The sequence below is a fragment of the Leiobunum rupestre genome, chromosome 10, assembly GCF_980474605.1.
Source record: "Leiobunum rupestre chromosome 10, qqLeiRupe1.1.hap1, whole genome shotgun sequence".
NCBI classification, from domain to species: Eukaryota; Metazoa; Arthropoda; class Arachnida; order Opiliones; family Sclerosomatidae; genus Leiobunum; species Leiobunum rupestre.
Window position 1 is genome coordinate 31,857,934 of NC_143393.1, and position 18,645 is coordinate 31,876,578.

Here is an 18,645-nt window from a genome sequence, read left to right on the forward strand (position 1 = left end):
CCAAAAAATAAGTGGTCTAGGAAATACATTAAGTTGGTATTTGAGACAAATACCAACTTAAAACCAACTAAATACCAACTTAAAACCAACTTACAAATAATATGTCATTTTCTGACCACTAAAAACCAACTAAATACCAACTTAAAGAAAAAGGCATTTTCCCACAACCTAAAACCAACTTATTACCAACTTAACTAGTTTACTGAAATATGCTGACCACTTAAAACCAACTTAAATGTGAATACCAACTAAATACCAACTTATTTTTTGGTAAGGGAGGGAGCATCTTTTAAGCATGAACATTAGCACTGCTACATTTCCTCTGTTCCTCAAATTAAGTTGTCATGTTTGAAAGTATCTTATTGGCCACCCTAATCCTCTTTCATACATTGGTCAATGTTACTTAGATTTAATATAAGTTATTATTCTGATTCATAATATTCTAGATTTCCTTACAAGTAAAAACGTTATTCCCTCTAACCGTATTAATTTTTATTTGCCCACTGCTTTGGAAGATTTATTTTCAAAACAATATCAAGTGTGTTTAATATAACGTACGAGAGAATTATCAATCTCCTTATGTTAATCACTTGAAATATGTACCTTCCTACGTTCTCACTGATTTTTGAAATAATTTTTTTTATGAAAAATAATTTAAAAAAAGGAAGTATCTCTAGGCAGAGTAATTCTACATTGCTAGGCCAAGAAATGTACACAGAAAACTGCCTCAAACCTACAAAGGTACATTTTTCATTTCTTTGACCTCATTGAATATTTCTCTCATAAGAAATATATTATACCGGGTTCTTATAAAAGCCACTTTTTTGTAGAAAAGTCCAGGAGAATGGAGAATAGTGGCTAATGAGGGAAAAGCTAGAACAGCTAATTATATTTAAGTTATTAATAAATTTTATATGTGTAAACAAGCCACGGCTAATCTTTGATAACCTCAATAAATATGTTTTTATTATAATATTATTATTATTAATATTACCATATGTAACATGATTACTCATAAGTGTGCCTCTGTTTAACATCTCTGTATTAAAAATTTAAATGAGACCTTGTTTCACAGCCACCAAAGAAAATACGGATTAACGTCGCTTAAAACTGGTTTTAACTTCCTTCCCTCCCCGCCAGAACTAGTTTTGATGACGATAAAACCGTCATAGACTGGGAAGTGACGTCAATTACGTCATATCCTTGCAACAAGGTCTCATTGAGAAAAAGTTCTAACTGGCACACTTATGAGTAATTATGTTACCTATGATGTTACATAGAATTGTTAGTTTACACTGAACAATGCTGGTATTAAATTTTTCCAAAGAACAAATTAGAATTTGACCTCAAAGAACATAAAACCAAATAAGGCTACTGGACTTGATGGCATCTCATCAAAATTAGTTAGGAATCTGGCGGCAGTAATTTCAAAGTATTTTTCATATGTAATTAATCAGTCATTTATGACGGCAACGTTTCCCGACATTTGGAAAACTGCAAGAGTAACGCCAATTCATAAAGGAGGAGATAGATAGCCTAAACTATTCGCTCGCTTTGGGATGAAAAGAGTACACTTCTTACCCCAAACTACCAACTTCTTCCATACAGCCAAACTGTATTTTGAAGTTGCTCGCTATTTTCAAAAAAATTGTTTTCGCCTAGAGAAGATCCTGAAAATCTTCGACCAATATCGGTTCTCCCAAGCCTCTCATTATGCTGTGAAAAAATCGCCTATAAATACGTGTATAACTACTTGGAAGATACGAGTGCCCTGTATGTAAATCAATCAGGTTTCCGGACGGGCTACTCTGTAAATACAGCTATTTTTAATTTATATGAACAGATTATGCACCATCTAACAAATGGAGAGTATGTGATGGTTATTTTTGTAGACCTATTGAAGGCATTTGATACAGTGCAGCACGATATAATCATAGATACTCTGAAAGAAAAGGGTGTTTCTGCCAATGTTTTAGAATGGTTCATTTCTTATCTTAAGGACAGATCCCAAATATTTGTAAATAATGGGACGGTTTCGAAGCCCCTGAAAGTCAAACATGGTGTCTCGCAAGGGAGTGTAATGGGCCCGCTTTAATTTAATGTGTATACATCTGACCTTCATTCCCTTACCAAAAAATAAGTTTGATTTCAGTTTGTATTTAGTTTGTATACACATTATTAGTTGATATTGAGTTGGTATTAAGTAGGCTCAAGTTTGTTATTCAGTTGGTAGGAAAATGCTGCTTTTGCTAAGTTTATAATTAGTTGGTTTTTAGTAGTCAGGAAATTACAATATTTTAAAGTTGGTTTTTAGATGTTTCCCTAGTAGGATTTAAGTTGGTTTTTAGATGTTTCCCTAGTAGGATTTAAGTTGGTTTTTAGATGTTTCCCTAGTAGGATTTAAGTTGCTTTTAAGTAGTTAAATGTAAATGTTGATTCTGGTTTAGTTGGAAATAAGTTGATTAATAAAGAGGATTTAAGTTATTTTTAAGTAGGCATTTGTCCCAAATACAAACTGAAAACCAAGTTGATATACAAGTTGTCCTAAGTGGTTTTTAGCCAACTTATTTTTTGGTAAGGGTGGGCTGCATAGTAATCGCAGCTACAGAGTACATGTGAGGCAGTTTCCTCCTCAGCTGGACAAGCTCTGCAAATCAGGTCATCGCTGACCCCAATAAGAGTTAAATGTCTGTTTAGATGGCAATGGCCTGTAAGTAGGCCAATAACCATCCTAATACTAGCCCTAGAGAGCCTGAACTGAAATTAAGCGACCAATTACAAGGGGTTCTTTAATGAATTTTTATGTAGAAACGTGCAATAACCTTAGGAGCAAGAGTGTAATAGCCACGACTATAAAATATTGAAATCAACTCCCTACTGATTTAAAATCAATTCAATCTTTTAGTATCCTTAAAATTCAAATATAGAATTGTAAACTTATAATTTTTATTTATGTAATGTAACCTAATTTAACTAACTGGACCCGGACCCTTTTGTAAACAAGTTAAACTTAAAAGGTGTTCCCAATAAAAAGCATTTTATTATTATTACTATCCCTGTAATAAAAAAATTATTGGTCACTTTTGGCTAAATTACCCACTAAAATTCACTTTTGTCCAGGCTGGAATAATTATTATAAATTCTAAACCATTTATTTTTACTCTATCATTTCAGATGGTCACAGTTTGGCAATTTGAAAAGAAAAAACTAAGTATCAAGCGGAATTTGTATGGTCATACTGAACCTGTCACTTGTTTAACAGCTTCGAGAGCCTATAACCTCATTGTTAGTGGATCTAGAGATCATACATGCATAATTTGGGACTTAAGCCGGTTAACATTTGTCAGACAGCTTCTCGGACATCCAGCACCGGTCGCTGCAATTGCTGTCAATGATCTTACTGTACAAAAACAATTAGTAATTAGTAATACTTGAATGTTCAATATGTGGTTCTTTTCAGGGTGATATAGCTTCTTGTGCTGGGACATTTTTATTTGTTTGGACTATTAATGGAGATGTAATAGCTAGCATTAATACAGCAATGGGCCGTAGTGATAGAACCCAACAAATACTTTGCGTAGCCTTTTCAACTCTAAATGAGTGGGATAATCAGAATGTTGTCATGACTGGAGCGAGTGATGGAATTGTAAGGGTAAGTGTGTGTGCTTAACCCTTACAAATAATTCAGTCTGTTAAATCTCAAACTTGATAGGCTATTTATTGATCTCTTCTGATCAAAGTGTCTGCTGCTTTTATTACATTACAAAACCCTAATATAAGGTTAATAATTTTAATATTAGATGTGGTCATCAGACTATGTTCAAGTTCCGAAGGAGGAGAAAAAAGCTATTAGTAAACTAAATACGTGTACAAATATGAAGCTAGATGAAAATTCAAAGTCAAATACGGAAGATGAGGATATTTCTGCGATAAAAGACTGTGAATTTGGTGTTAAAAATGAAAGGTAGGATCATGTATTATTTTTCCATCAAATTTGTTTTGAACAAACCATATGTAACTTCGTTTTAGGGATAGTGGCAGTAACTCTTTAGAAGTTCCACAAAGTGTTGAAAAGAAAGGTGAAGAAATAGTCCGAAGAATGAGTCTCGCTGATTCCGATTTAAAAAGAGGAGAACTTTTTGATCAGTCAGGGACAAATAGCCTTCTTAATTCAGTGTGTAGAAAAATTGGATCTGAAAGCTCTCTCTCAGAAGAAGAAGAGAACCTAAATGCCAGCGATCTTTCTCTTAATAAATCTTTAAGCAGAGAAACATTAAGCATTAAGTCTCCAGGTGAATTTAATTTTCTTTTTGTTGTTTGCAAACTGAGTTTGGGCAAAATATTTCAGATAGTGCATTTTGTTTAGGGATACTCCAGAATGATAATGTTTTCAATGCCAATTTTTAATGGGCCCCTTAGCGGGATATATAGCCATGTGTAGACTTTTTTGATCACCCAAAATGGCAACTAATCCACCATATTTTATTGGTTTTTGCTCAATCACCTTTTTTTGATTGAAAAGAAAAAATATCTTATAAGTGCATTACAATGAAATAATAATAGTTTAGACACAATTGGTCTTCTAATATATTATAACAATTTTTAAATATATATTAGATTAAATGAAATTTTTAGATATGTGTGATTAGAATTTTATTCCTGACTAATGTCAAATTTTTCGAAAAACCCAAAACAACTTGCCCGCTAGGGTGTGCACTAAAATATTTTCTGCTCATCTCATTTGAGAGGTTTTTCTATCTTTGAGCGAAATTGAGCGGTTAACATGTGAGAGACATCGAGCAGTGTGCAAACTGAGCAGTTCGCTATCGGAAGTGCCGATCACTGCAAATACGTAAAATTTACTCTGTGCTATATGGAATTTTTGCCATAAAAACAATCTTACAAAACACTACATAGTAGTTCTTATATTTAGTAAAAATGAGAACACTAAAAAATTAATTATTTGCATGAAAAATATTTATCAGGTTCGCAAACGAGAAATCTTTTAAGTATAGGATCAGTTGAAGGCTCAAGCAGCTCTGGTAGTTATCTCTTGCAACATTCCAAATCAATTGGTGGAAAGCTGGATTCCAATTCGACTTCCAGAAGCCCTCAACAGACAGTTGTTAGAAGTAGCACCCTATCATCAAATGAAAGACCAGTGACAAATGTTGACACTCAACAAGAAAATGTACTCCGTATGAGTAAATCCGAAACTTCTTTGGCTGACTCGTTTGTTGTTGTAACCGAAAGTGATGCCTTAGAAGCAAGTTGTGAAATGAAACGAAATCTTGATAAGATTTTACCTGATAATAAAATTGGTTTCGGAAATAAACCACTTCTACAAAGGAAGGCCAAAAATCAAAACCAATTAAGAGAAGGTAAAAGTTTTGTTGTACTGAAAGTTAAAGGAATTTGACCAGTTTATTTATTCAGAAATTAGGGGTTGCTGGTGTCTTAATTATGTATTTTATTATTCCACCCTACAAAGAACAAAAGCATTAAACAACATGTAGTCCATGAGCCAGACACCCAAAATGGGACTTTTTACTACCAACTTGGGGGACTAAACTCGAATGTTATTTTCATAAACATGGGTGCTTAAGACATAGAAAAAATATGATGTGGGGTTCTATTGTCCAGCTATTCAAGATGACGGCCATATCCAAATGGTGGTGAAGGTGTTATTTAAATGGGGTATATCTTCGCCGCTACTTGATGGACCCTTACCAAAAAATAAGTTGGCTAAAAACCACTTAGGACAACTTGTATATCAACTTGGTTTTCAGTTTGTATTTGGGACAAATGCCTACTTAAAAATAACTTAAATCATCTTTATTAATCAACTTATTTCCAACTAAACCAGAATCAACATTTACATTTAACTACTTAAAGGCCGAGAACAGAGATTCCATTTTCTCGTGTGCGAATTTAGACCCCCACAAAATTGAGTGACAGCTTGACTGACGGCTCAGACTGTTTTTGAATATAATATATACAATGAGCATCAAAAAAAGAGGTAAGCTACAATACATGGAATTGTCCAGGCGGTCACTCAAGCTGTCAGAGCTGTCACTTAAGTTGTCTGAGAAGTCAATCAGTTGTCACTCGTCAAAAAATGAAGTACAGGATAAGAGGGGTGGAAATTCACTCTGGTCTCGGTCTTTAAAAGCAACTTAAATCCTACTAGGGAGTTGGTATTAAGTAGGCTCAAGTTGTCAGCCTATTTCAAGTTACTATTAAAGGGGTAATAAGTTGTTATTCAGTTGGTAGGAAAATACTGCTTTTGCTAAGTTTATAATAAGTTGGTTTTTAGTAGTCAGGAAATTACATAATATTTTTAAGTAGGTTTTAAGTAGTATTTAAGTTGGTTTTTAGATGTTTCCCTAGTAGGATTTAAGTTGCTTTTAAGTAGTTAAATGTAAATGTTGATTCTGGTTTAGTTGGAAATAAGTTGATTAATAAAGGGGATTTAAGTTATTTTTAAGTAGGCATTTGTCCCAAATACAAACTGAAAACCAAGTTGAAATACAAGTTGTCCTAAGTGGTTTTTAGCCAACTTATTTTTTGGTAAGGGAAGTATCTGTATCATCGAAAACACAAATGTGTTTTTTTATCTTATCATCTATAAAGCCCCTTTGAGTTCTTTCCATGGACTATTTTCAAGCAATTCGATTGTTTGATCCTTTATAATGCGCGTACAGAACCCTTTCCAAGCTACTCTCATGAGAGCTCCAAACATTAGTTTATGAAATCGAACTTGACGATTGTATGGGTTTCCTTCAAGTGCTGTCCCTTAGCAAAAAATAAGTTGGCTAAAAACCACTTAGGACAACTTGTATTTCAACTTGGTTTTAAGTTTGTATTTGGGACTCAATTTCGGCGCCCCTCTCAAACCAGCGCCCCGGGCAGTTTCCCGGGTTGCCTGGCCCTTCAGCCGCCTCTGTAAATGGGGAAGGTAGATTTAATTCCTTTCAGATGTGGTCAAGTAAGAATCGCAACAAATTTTGAAACACAATCGGCTAGGCTTTGAAACCTGACCCTCACCAGAGGACTAGGAAAAAATGTGAAGATTAATTTATTTTTGTTGAGAGCGAGTGAGGGAGTTAAACATATCATTATAGATGTAGTTGTTTACAATGGATTCAAGAGAAAGTCTAACAAAAATTGGTCATAATGAGTGAAAAAGTATGTAAAGTAAGCCCCTTTTTACGATTGTTACTATATAGCTAGAAGGAACTAACATACATGAAAGATAAATAAAAGCCCCAGCTATCCGTCAATTTTTGTAAAAAAAATTAATTGGAAATAGTTTCAAAATGACGCAAAATCATATATTTCTACTTTACCGCTAGATAGCACCACATATTGAATTTTACCATAAAATAAAAGGTATAGGGTACACAATTATCTTTCCTTTGGTGTTTCGGGCATGACATTCCATCCATTAAGGCGACGATATAAGCCATTTAAATAACACCTTCACTGCCATTTGGAAATGGTCGCAATTTTAATAGCTGGACAATAGAACCCCACACTACATTTTTCCCTATATCTTAAGCATGCATGTTCATAAAAATATCATTGGCTTTTAGTCCCGAGTTGGTAGTTAAAAAGTGGTCTGACTCATGAATTAATGAGGGTAGTTTTAAGAAAAGTGCAAGGATATTTCGTATTTGATTAATTTAATCATCAATAAAGTAAGTAAATAGCATCCTTCACAAAAAAATTACAAAGTTCAATTGTTTTTAGACTCCATAGCAAAATAATGGGGATTCAGCATTTAATATTTATTTGCCAAATAGCCGCTTGTAAAATGAATTATTTTATACTACTTCATAGTAAAAATACAAAGTAGAAGAATATTATTTGTATTTGAGTAATTTTCTGAAGCAAACTTAAAATTTATTGTTAGGGTTAGTTATGGGAAACGTGTTGCCATTCATTTATCATTTTTGATGGAAATAGTGTATTGGGGCAATGGATGGAATAAAAATTGTGGGAACGTACTCATTAAAATGTTGTTTAATAATTGGTGATTTCAAGGGTCAACAGTCCTGATGATCATTATGAAAAAATATTCTTTGCTAATGTTGTATGCTTTTTATTTTACAGGTTTTATTTGGCAATGCCAGTTAGTTTTTCGAAGTAAATTGACAATGCATACTGCATTTGATCGCAAAGATAATACTGACCCAGCAGCTGTGACTGCACTTGCTGTATCTAGGTAAGCAATACTGATTTTAGGTATATCTAGTCATTTAAAAGTTGGAGTCTACAATTAAGTTTGGTATCTTTAGGGACCATAAAACCGTTTATGTTGGAGATTCTAAAGGTAGGGTGTTTAGTTGGAGTGTTACAGATCATCCTGGCAGGGCTGTAGCTGATCACTGGGTACGTGACGAAGGGGGCGATTGTTGTCTTTCTTGTGGTGTGAGGTTTTCTTTCTCGGAGAGACGCCATCACTGTAGGAATTGTGGTCAACTCTTCTGCTCAAAGCAAGTCAACAGTTTATCAAACCTTAATACTAGTGCAAGTTAACTTGTCCTGTAGTCAGCCATTTATCAAACATTAAAATTTCAATTGTACAATGTTTCTGTATTGATTGTATAGGTGTAGCCGTTTTGAATCTGAGATCGCTCGTTTGCGAATTATAAAACCGGTGCGAGTGTGTCAAATGTGCTTCAACGCTCTTCGGGCATCAACCCCCAGCGGTGGTTCCAGTTCTTCAAACTTCGAACAACAACCTCAGCAGCCACCTTCCTCTTAGGAACCCCTTGTTTGTCAGTTACCCACAATGATAGAACAATTTAGGAAACGTGAAATAACGTGATTTACTGTGACAAGTTAAAAAAAACATTATGCTGCACCTAGTCTCGTAAAGTATTATAACCTCGTAGGTCTAAAATCTGACTGTTTTATAAATTTGCCAGATATAATTTATGATGAAAACTCAAAAACGATGGAGTGTGAAATTACCAAGTTTGTTGAACATGTAGATACCATATTTAAAGCCTGCGTAATCATTATTGCTAGTACATTTTTAGTTAAATAATGTAGAGGCTGCGCAATCATATCACCAAAGAGGTATAAATTAAAGATATACAATGCTGTTAGTTATCACAAATGTTACGTTATTGTACTAAATTTTCCATTTATACTAGTATATGTAAATATTCTTTTGCTTACCATTACAATACTTTATAAAGTCAAATAACCATAGTTTATTTATCTTTGAATTAAAATTGTAAAGAACTTAAATAGCTCTACACTGTACAAATAGAAACGAAGGCACAATTCCAAGGATAGCTTAAAGTTTGTTTAGGTTTTCTAAGTTATGTTTTGCAAAGATTATGAAAGATTGTATATAAAGTTATGAGAAATAGAATGAGAGGGATTAAAAAAATGTCCTCCCGAGACATTTTTCTATACCCTTCCAAAAATTTCTTTTAGTTATTTCTTCTCTTAGAGTTGCTTGTAAGGCTACTTGTGTATATACTCAGAATTGAAAGATTAAAAATTCATCTTTATTTACACAATATAATTTAAATTTAGAAATTCTACAATGTGACAACTAGTAAAAAGCAGTTAATTTTTGCGAAGTTTGGTGACAAGAATTAAAATGTGGGGGAATAGCTAGCAACTGAAGAAGGTTTTCTATAAACACTTGTGATAATGTTATTAGTAGATTTATTTATCAAAAGGTCTAAAAAAGGAATTTTGTTCTTATTTTCAATTTCCACAGTAAACTGAATAAAAAATATAAGAAATCTTCAAAATTAGAGAGGTCATGACCCCAAAGTGCAATAATAAAACAATCAATAAAATACCAAATATTTTAGGGTCTCAAAATAAAAAATACCTTTAACAAAAAATATAGTATTTATCAAATATCTTGTTCATATAATCAAATGTATATCGGACAAAACAAACGTAATTTAAAATTTTGTATCAATGAACATAAAAATGATGTATGATGTAAAAATTTAAAAAACTCCAACATCAGCCTATTGATTTTTCATAATGTAAAATATATTTCGATGCTAGATAATTATGTCAAATTAAATGTATCATAATCTGGCAAAATTGAGCTACAGCGGCCTCATGTAATTTTGCTTTTTTTTGGCTAGAGAATGTAGCACTTGACGCGTAGATTACGAAACTATTTTTTTTTGGGCCGCAAATGATTATTTTTTAATTAAATTATTTTTAAAAAAGTAGTAATTTTAGGGGATTACCGTTTTTTTGGCGGAGAATGTAGCTCTTGACGCGTAGATTACAAAGTGATTTTTTTGGGCCGCAAATGATAATTTTTTAATTAACTTAATTTTTAAAAAGTGGACATTTTAGGGGATTAGTAACATTTTTCTAAAAAATAGTTCCGTCGTGTATCCGTCGACACCACTTTTTTGACGCCGCCCCAGCCCCATTCCGAGCATTGACGGTGGGCCTTCTGTAATCGTACCTAGTGGCATCGTAATTAGTGAAATTGTATCAACTTAATTAGTAAAAAAAAATGAGAACCGCCCAACCCCATACTAAAAAAAGCGATGGGCCATCTATAACGCGACCTAGCGGACAACCAAGCCTTACGCATCAAGTATATACTTTTAATATCAACCAGAAAAAAGCATTTGTGGCCCAAAAATACAAAACACCTAGAAAATGAACAAAAACTGTAATTGATTTTATAAAGTACGGGAATATCACGTTGAAATTATTAGGACACCGAAACTGTGGTGTTTGCGAACACACGACGGAAATAAGTACAACGGAACACGTGAAAATGCCCAAAAATGAGAATTTTTTAAAATTACATAAAATAATCATTTGCGACGAAAAAATAAACACCCGGCATCTACGTGACAAGGTCAATCAGGCACAACCAAAATTTATGTAAAACTCAATGAAAATGATAAATTTAATCAGGCGCAACCAAATTAATATAAAATTCAATGAGGCCGCTGTAGTTCACTTCACCCCATAATCTTTAGATTCTTAAAAAACGCAACCCTTACCAAAAATAAGTTGGTTTTTAGTTGGTATTCACATTTAAGTTGATATTAAGTTGGTTTTAAGTGGTCAGCATATTTCAGTAAACTAGTTAAGTTGGTAATAAGTTGGTTTTAAGTTGGTGGGAAAATGCCTTTTTCTTTAAGTTGGTATTAAGTTGGTTTTTAGTGGTCAGAAAATGACATATTATTTGTAAGTTGGTTTTAAGTAGGTTTTAAGTTGGTATTTGTCTCAAATACCAACTTAAAGTATTTCCTAGACCACTTATTTTTTGGTAAGGGTAAAAAAACAAAGTTTTAAACTGCCATGTCCCAGTAGTATTATCCTGGAACTTTGGCACTAACGTTTCTGTAAAATAGTTCCTCCCCCATCCCCTCCCCTTATCCCCTCTATCACATGACAAAATCTATTTTGTTACCAAAAATTTTAGACCTGATGATGCTTTTGCAGAAACGCGAAACTAGTTGTCTCATTGTAGAATTTCTACATTTTAATTGTATTGTGTAAATAAAGTTGAATTTTAAATCTTTCAATTCTGATTTCTTCCCTTTATTCTATAATTTTTTTTACAATTCTAGCATGATTTCCCTGTAATAGGAATTACTCAGTTTTGTAATCCATAAAAGACAGAAAACTAAAACACATTGGTAATTCAAGCCCTTGAGAACTAGGCTTAAAACTGACGCAATTTTTAAAATCTGAGTTAGCTTTATACACTGTTCTTGAATTTTGTAAATTTCAGCTATAGTTATAATTTGATTTGTTGTTAATTTTCTGTTAAAGTCGTTATAGTGAAGATATAGTATATTAGCTCTAAGCTATCTCAAATTATTTTACAATTTACGATATCTGTAGGCATGTGCGAGCCTTGATTTTTGGGTTTCGAGTCGAGCTTCGAGTATTAAAAATTTTAACTTTTCCGAGTATCGCGCCCAGCTTTACAATTTTATCGAGCTTTCAGGCTAAGCTTAAAAAAGGGTTTTGAGCTTTTAGGCTGAGCTTAAAAAGGGGTTTTGAGATTAGCTTAATTTTGCCTTGTGATCCCTGGGGTTGTTCATCAGAACTTGAATCACTTGTTGCACTTTTAGAACTTTCAATGATAACAAATTATTTGAACTGGAATCTTCATTTTCATCACTTGGTTCTAGTATTTATTCTTGAAAAGAATAGCTTTTACGAGTAATTGGTGCCATTTTTAAATCAGAATTAGCCTAAACAAATAACTGGGGCATAAAAGCACTAGGTACGTAGTGCAGCTGGAAACCGCCAAACAATAAACAGACATGCTAGGTCATGTAACTTTTGATTTTGGTTTTGTTTTTTCATTTAAGATCACTAACCAATCAAAAACAACTAGTCGTTTTACGTCAGCCAGTAAGGCAGGGTCAAGGGGTTTTTTAATTTCTCGTTTTCCCAACATTTTTTAATACTTGGGAGAAGTGCCTTGGAAAGAAACTTGGTTTCAAGTACTCGAAAGTTAAGCCTAGGACTCGATTTAAGGCTCAAACCATTTTCGAGCTTTTTTAGTAAGGGGTTATCAAGCTTGGAGCTGAGTACTTGGCTCGAAGCTCGATCGAGTACTCGCACATGCCTAGATATGCCTAAATCCATCCTGCATTTAATGAAATATACAACTAACGGGATCCACCACTGTCATATTGGTAGAACCCTCATTCAGCCTTCATGATGGACAAATTTCTAGGAAATATTTAATATAATATATGGACTAGCTAAGGATGATACGTATTTCTTCCATTTGTGGCTAGTGGAATCCTTTAACAGATTTTGTTCAAAACATACATAATTATTATAATAAATTTTTGAAATTATTCTACAGAGAAGAAAATAAATTGTTATTTTCTTCTCTAAATGCCTTAAAACCTTTTATGAGTTCGGATTACCTTTTTTGTAATTTAATTTAACAGCGGTTTTGATCAATTTTAAATATTTTTAATTAAATTGAACACTAGCTTGTTTTATCTGTGATTTATTTAGTAAGCCAATAGTTTATAATATATTTATAAAAACTACTGCTACGCAATTGTATATTATGTTAAAAATGTTTTATTTAGAAGATGTTTTAATATGTTATGTAACCTTGTTTGATTATTTGTATACACCAACTGAATGAAGTATGTCTAGTTATTTTATATGTTGTCTCACTTTCTTTTGTAGGAATACTTACTCGAAATCACTTTTACCACTAACAAATGCTAATATATTTCTGTAAATATTCCACTGTAAATATAGTCAGCTAGATAATTGAATATTACTTAAGAGTGATCACTTGGGTTAAATAAAGTGTAAGGCCCAACAAACTAAAAATTCAAAGGGCGTCTAAAAAAAGTTACTGGTAAATAATGAAGGGTCTATTGCATTTGTGTACGTTGGAACCTTACAACACTAGGGAGATTATCATGTTTTGCTTAAAGGGTTCCAAAAGCCTTGTAAGAACCTGTTCAAGGCGAGAGAATGGAGGAATAAATGATCAATTCATCTGGTCTGTAGTGCCATTCTTTGTTGGCAAAAATACCGGAACTAACACCCTGATTATCTGAGTGGGGATGCATGTTTCTCCCCAATCATGCAGATGGTGGAGCACTTTAAAGGGACTCCAAAGTTCGGTGGCAAAAAAAAAAAGAAAATTGAGCATGCTTTTCATCCCCCCCAACCCCTCACTCGGCCTTGGCAGAGGGTGGCAGAGTCAACAAAAAATAAGTTGTCTAGGAACTACTTAAACTTGGTTTTATGTTTGTATTTAGGACAAATACAAACTAAATATTAATTAAAACCAAACTTTAAACCAACATGTAATTTTCTGACTACTAAAAACCAACTTATTACAAACTTAATAAAGAAAAATGATTTTCCTGCCAATTTAATAACAACTTATTACCTGAGCCTTTAACTAGTTTATTGAAATAATATCAACTAAGATGTGTATACAAACTAAAATCCAACTTATTTTTTGGTTAGGGTAATTTAATTAGTGTATAGTTTTCACATACTCAGAATGACAACTTCCCTTTGTTAGATGTTAAACTAAATTCTCATAAACCTACTAGAGCTTAAACAAATTATTAAAGAAAAACAGTACCCAGCATTTGGTGCAAGGGTCTACCGTAGACAATACCCAGACTAAGGGAAGCAGGGTAAGTGCTTCTAAGGCTCGCAATCGCAAGAGGAATGAGCGCCGAAAGACACTTAAGAAGTTGGCAGGAGACCCTGTAAAGGGTAATTCCTCTTCAAATAAGAGATTAAGAGAGTCGGACCATGACTTGCCAAGCTCCTAAAAACTGGCTGCTAAGAGTTCTAAATCTCAGACCTTCGATTCTGGCAATACCTGCTAAATGGGGGTCCCTTAATCTACTTGTGTAAGGATGACTTCACAGGTTAAGTCAGGAGTTCAACCTGAACGCACAGGTTCTCCAGGGAACGAGGCTTTTGGTCAAAAAGCCAGTGACCTGCTGAAACCTTTCGAGGTTGCTCTCCGAACAAGGGATGTCTGGACGAAGGACCCTAAAGTCCTTCTCAGGCATCTTCAGACTTTCAACAGTGCGTTAAACACAAACTGTTGGAAGATGTTGGGCAAGACAGAAGAACCGACTTCCATCCGTTGGATCTTTCAAATGGATGGTGAGTTATTAAAAAGGCAGGATTTGTTGCCGAGACAGGTCTGGATAGGGGTATCTTTAAGATACTTGAAAATCCAAACCAAGCCGCAACTGTAAGAGTTGCAGAAGGTGTAGCTTATCCTACACCTGTGACTGAATCCGAGTCTAACGACTTGGTTATCTCAGGTCTAGAGGACTTAGAACCTCTGTTAGGTGACTACTCGGAAGAGGACACGCTAACAGAGGACATCAGAGACCTCTGTGTATCGGACCGTGAAGAGGTCCAAGGTATGGTGGCTCAGCCAGATGGAGCAAAAATAGAGGAGACTGGTGGAACTAACCTAACCAGCGGGAGTCGTGTGGACTCCACACTCACCGCTGGCGGGGGCGGCAACACCGGTCAATCTCCAAACTAGGCTGGTAGCCATGAGCATTAAGGTGGTGCAGATAAATCTTCACCACTGCAAGGCAGCCTCCCCTGTACTTTGTCGGAGGCTTGCTAAGGAGAATATTGATGTTGCTCTAATTCAGGAACCCTGGATTGCCAAGGGGAGGATCCTTGGTCTTAATAGTGCAGGTAATGTCTATTATGACTATAACTCCGTTTCACCTAGAGCGTGTGTATTAATAAAAACAATTGAATTGAATTGAATTGATACGCAAGGACATTCATGCCCTTCTGCTCTCAATCTTTCACTCTAGGGACACCACAGTGGTCAAAATCCTTTCCTCCTCTAGTGATGGGAATGATGAACTAACACTGGCATCTGCTTACTTCCCTTTCGATGATGCTCTGCCACCACCATCGCAATAGGTGACCAAATTGGTTAACCACTGCGAGTGGTCGGGAAAGAAACTCATAATCGGATGTGATGCGAACGCCCACCATGTTATCTGGGGCAGCAGTGACTGCAACGATCGTGGTGACAAACTAATGGAATATGTGGTTAGTAGCAAACTTCATTTTCCTAATAAGAACAATGAACCAACTTTTGTTACTTGTAACAGAAGTGAGGTCATTGATTTCATGCTGTGTACAGATAATGTCGCAGCACTAATTTCTGACTGGCATGTGTCTAGTGAACCGTCATTGTCGGATCACAGACACATTTGCTATACAGTCATATATTAGATGTTCACTTTCCTGGCTCCAAAATCACGAGCAGTACTGACTCTGATCCCCTTCCCATTAGGATTGCACGTACCAAAAGGGAAGACTGGGTGGTGGCGAATAAAATTGTCACGCACTCCAGACTTATTTGGGCCGTAAAATCTTTTAAGCCCTATAAGTCTCCAGGGTCGGATGGGATTATTCCCATTCTACTGCAGGAGGACATTGAGATTATCTGCCCCATGTTGAGTAGAATCTATAGGGCTTGTATATTCCAAGCACCTGGAAACTTTCCAGGGTGATCTTAATTCCGAAGCCAGGGAAATCTAATTATATCGAGGCTAAGGCCTTTAGGCCAATCAGTTTGACCTCCTTTTTTCTAAAGGTATTGGAAAAATTGGTGGACAATTATATTAGGGGTAAGGTTATTTCTCAAACGCCTCTCTCGTCGGCAAAGTACGCCTATCAGAAACGCCAAAATCTACTGAGACTGCCTTCCACGGCATAACTAATTGCATTGAGAGGGCTATTAACTTTAACGAAATTGCTTTAGCGGTTTTCCTTGATATTGTGGGCGCTTTTGATAGAGTGTCGAGTGCAGTCATAATGAAGGCTGCAAAGCGCTTTGGTATTAATGACACTCTGTGTCTGTGGATCAAAGCTTTCCTCCCTGCTTGGTGAATCGCTTATGGTCGCCACTAGCCGCGGCTGCCCGCAAGAAGGTGCTCTTTCACCACTGCTATGGTGCCTGGTTGTGGATGAACTATTGGTGAAGCTAACAGGGATGGGTGCTGCGGCTTCGGCTATGCTGATGATATCGCCATCTTCACGGGAAAGTTTCCCAATACTATTAGTGATTTAGTAAGAGGGGCTCTTGCATCAGTGGAAAGCTGGTGCAGGGAAGTCGATCTTACGGTTAATCCTAATAAGACGGTGCTTGTTCCTTTTACTCGTAAAAGGTTTCAAAATACCTTTAATGATATCTATTTATTTGGGATTATCTTGAGCGAAAGCACCTTGGTGTTATTCTAGACATCAAACTAACGTGGAAACCTCACCTTGACTCTATAGTTAAGGAGGCTACGATTTAACTTTGGAGGGCCAGGAGTGCAGTTAGTAGGTCATGAGGGCTTAGCCCTAAAGTGGTTTACTGGTTGTACACCATGATCATCAGACCATTGCTCTCTTATGCTGCGGTGGTCTGGTGGCCTAGAGTCCGAATTAAGACTGTGCAGAGTGATCTGCGCACCCTACAAAGGCTGGCTTGTATCAGCATCAGAGGAGCTATGAGAACAGTTCAAGTACTTCTCTAGAAATTCTCCTGAACATTCTTCCTCTTCATCTTTTCATAGAGGAAGCTGCTGCTATGGGAGCCTATAGGGTCAACCAGAATGGTTGGTGGAGGGCTAATATTTGGGATAATAGCCACACGAAGATTTACCGGGAAATTTTAAGTCAGTTACCTGTCTTTCTAATGGGTTCTGATATTATGGCTACTAAATTACATTTTAGTAAGCCTTTCAATACCTATTTTCCAAGCCGTACGGAGTGGTCTAATCACAAACCCTCAGGCCTTGGCCAGAGGAGAAATAGTCTGGTTTACCGATGGGTCTAAGACCAACTCTGGCACAGGTTTGGGAATGTATTGTCTTACTAGCAATCTCCCTTCCATAAACTGCAACCTTGTACCTCTTCGTGGTGGAAGGGAGTAACAGGTGGAGGGGCAACCCTTCATGCTGGCCAACTAAGGCTCTGCTTCTTCCTTAACCTAAGGTGTGAGGTATCGTGCTGAGGGCTGAGTGGTACCGGGGAAGCGAAAATACGGTATCATGAACGATCCCCTCGGGGCACCAGGCCTTCCGCCCGGACAGAGGATTAAGGGCGGTGACTTTTTACTTTCCTCTTTTCTCGTGAGACCAAATATGGAAGCACAAAAAAAACAAAAACCGGGCAAGGGTTCGAAAGAACCCGGCCTTAAGCAAGGGGAGGGTTCGAAAGAACCCAACCCAAAGCCAGGGGAGGGTTCGAAAGGACCCAACCCAAAGCAAGGGGCGGGTTCATCTTCTGATGTTACCCCCCTGTAGGAACCCGGCCTAGCCTTCAAGGGTCTGCCTCTGGCAAGAACCAGTCGGTGAAGCAAGGGTTCAAGGGGGATAAGCCCCTCAATAAAAGTCAAAAGCGGAATCGACGCCGCAGGGAAAGATTGATGTAGGAGGAGGTCTCTGGTAAGGACGACCCCCTGCCATCACTTCCAAAACGTTCTAGGTAAAATGACTCCCCCGATTCCCAGTCTCAGGTTTCCAAAAAAGTGAAGTCTCACGACCAAACCTATAGTGAAACCTTAAGCTCCACAAAGATGGCCATCGTTAAAGAAGGCTATCCTGTGAAGACCATCTCTGCAGAGGAAATGGGCACCATTCAGCGTGAGATTCTGAAGCGGATAGATGGGTTACCCTCGGGAGACCCTCTACCTCGTTTTGGGAGGATTTGATTAGAAGGAGTTGGTCTCCGGGGGGTCACGGCTTTTTGTAATGAAGGCCGTCGACCCATCGAAGCCCTTCAAGGTTGCCTCCCGCACCAGGGATATCTACACCAAGGATGGCACTGTCCTCCTTCGTAGACTCAGGACCTACAACAACGCGCTAAATACGCAATGTTGGAAGGTATTAAACAAAGCCGATGAACCGACTGCTATCCGCTGGATCTTCCAGGTGGATGGAGAGTCGGTTAAGGCTATCAAGGAGGCAGGACACCGAGCCCTAACGGGTCTGGACAGTGGTATCTTTAAGATACTTCATGAACCTGACCCGAAAGCTTCGGTGAATCCTGTAAAGGAGGGTGGTTCAGTCGAACCCTCTGCCTTGGAGATCTCAAGGATGGAAGATGAGGCTCTGGCTGGTGGGACTC

The 18,645-nt window shown here is 36.5% G+C and overlaps 1 protein-coding gene across 1 annotated transcript in view; it reads left to right on the forward strand.

The window, feature by feature from the left end:
* The window catches only part of bchs (WD repeat and FYVE domain containing 3 bchs), an 81,986-nt gene extending 68,929 nt beyond the window's left edge, over positions 1-13,057 (forward strand). The window contains exons 59-66 of the mRNA XM_090160905.1: positions 3,175-3,402; positions 3,461-3,652; positions 3,801-3,964; positions 4,030-4,292; positions 4,986-5,381; positions 8,116-8,227; positions 8,301-8,498; positions 8,614-13,057. Coding sequence (XP_090017031.1) covers positions 3,175-3,402; positions 3,461-3,652; positions 3,801-3,964; positions 4,030-4,292; positions 4,986-5,381; positions 8,116-8,227; positions 8,301-8,498; positions 8,614-8,770 — 1,710 coding nt within the window. The 3' untranslated portion in view covers positions 8,771-13,057. The remainder of the gene's footprint in view (positions 1-3,174; positions 3,403-3,460; positions 3,653-3,800; positions 3,965-4,029; positions 4,293-4,985; positions 5,382-8,115; positions 8,228-8,300; positions 8,499-8,613) is intronic.
* Positions 13,058-18,645: the final 5,588 nt, after the last annotated feature.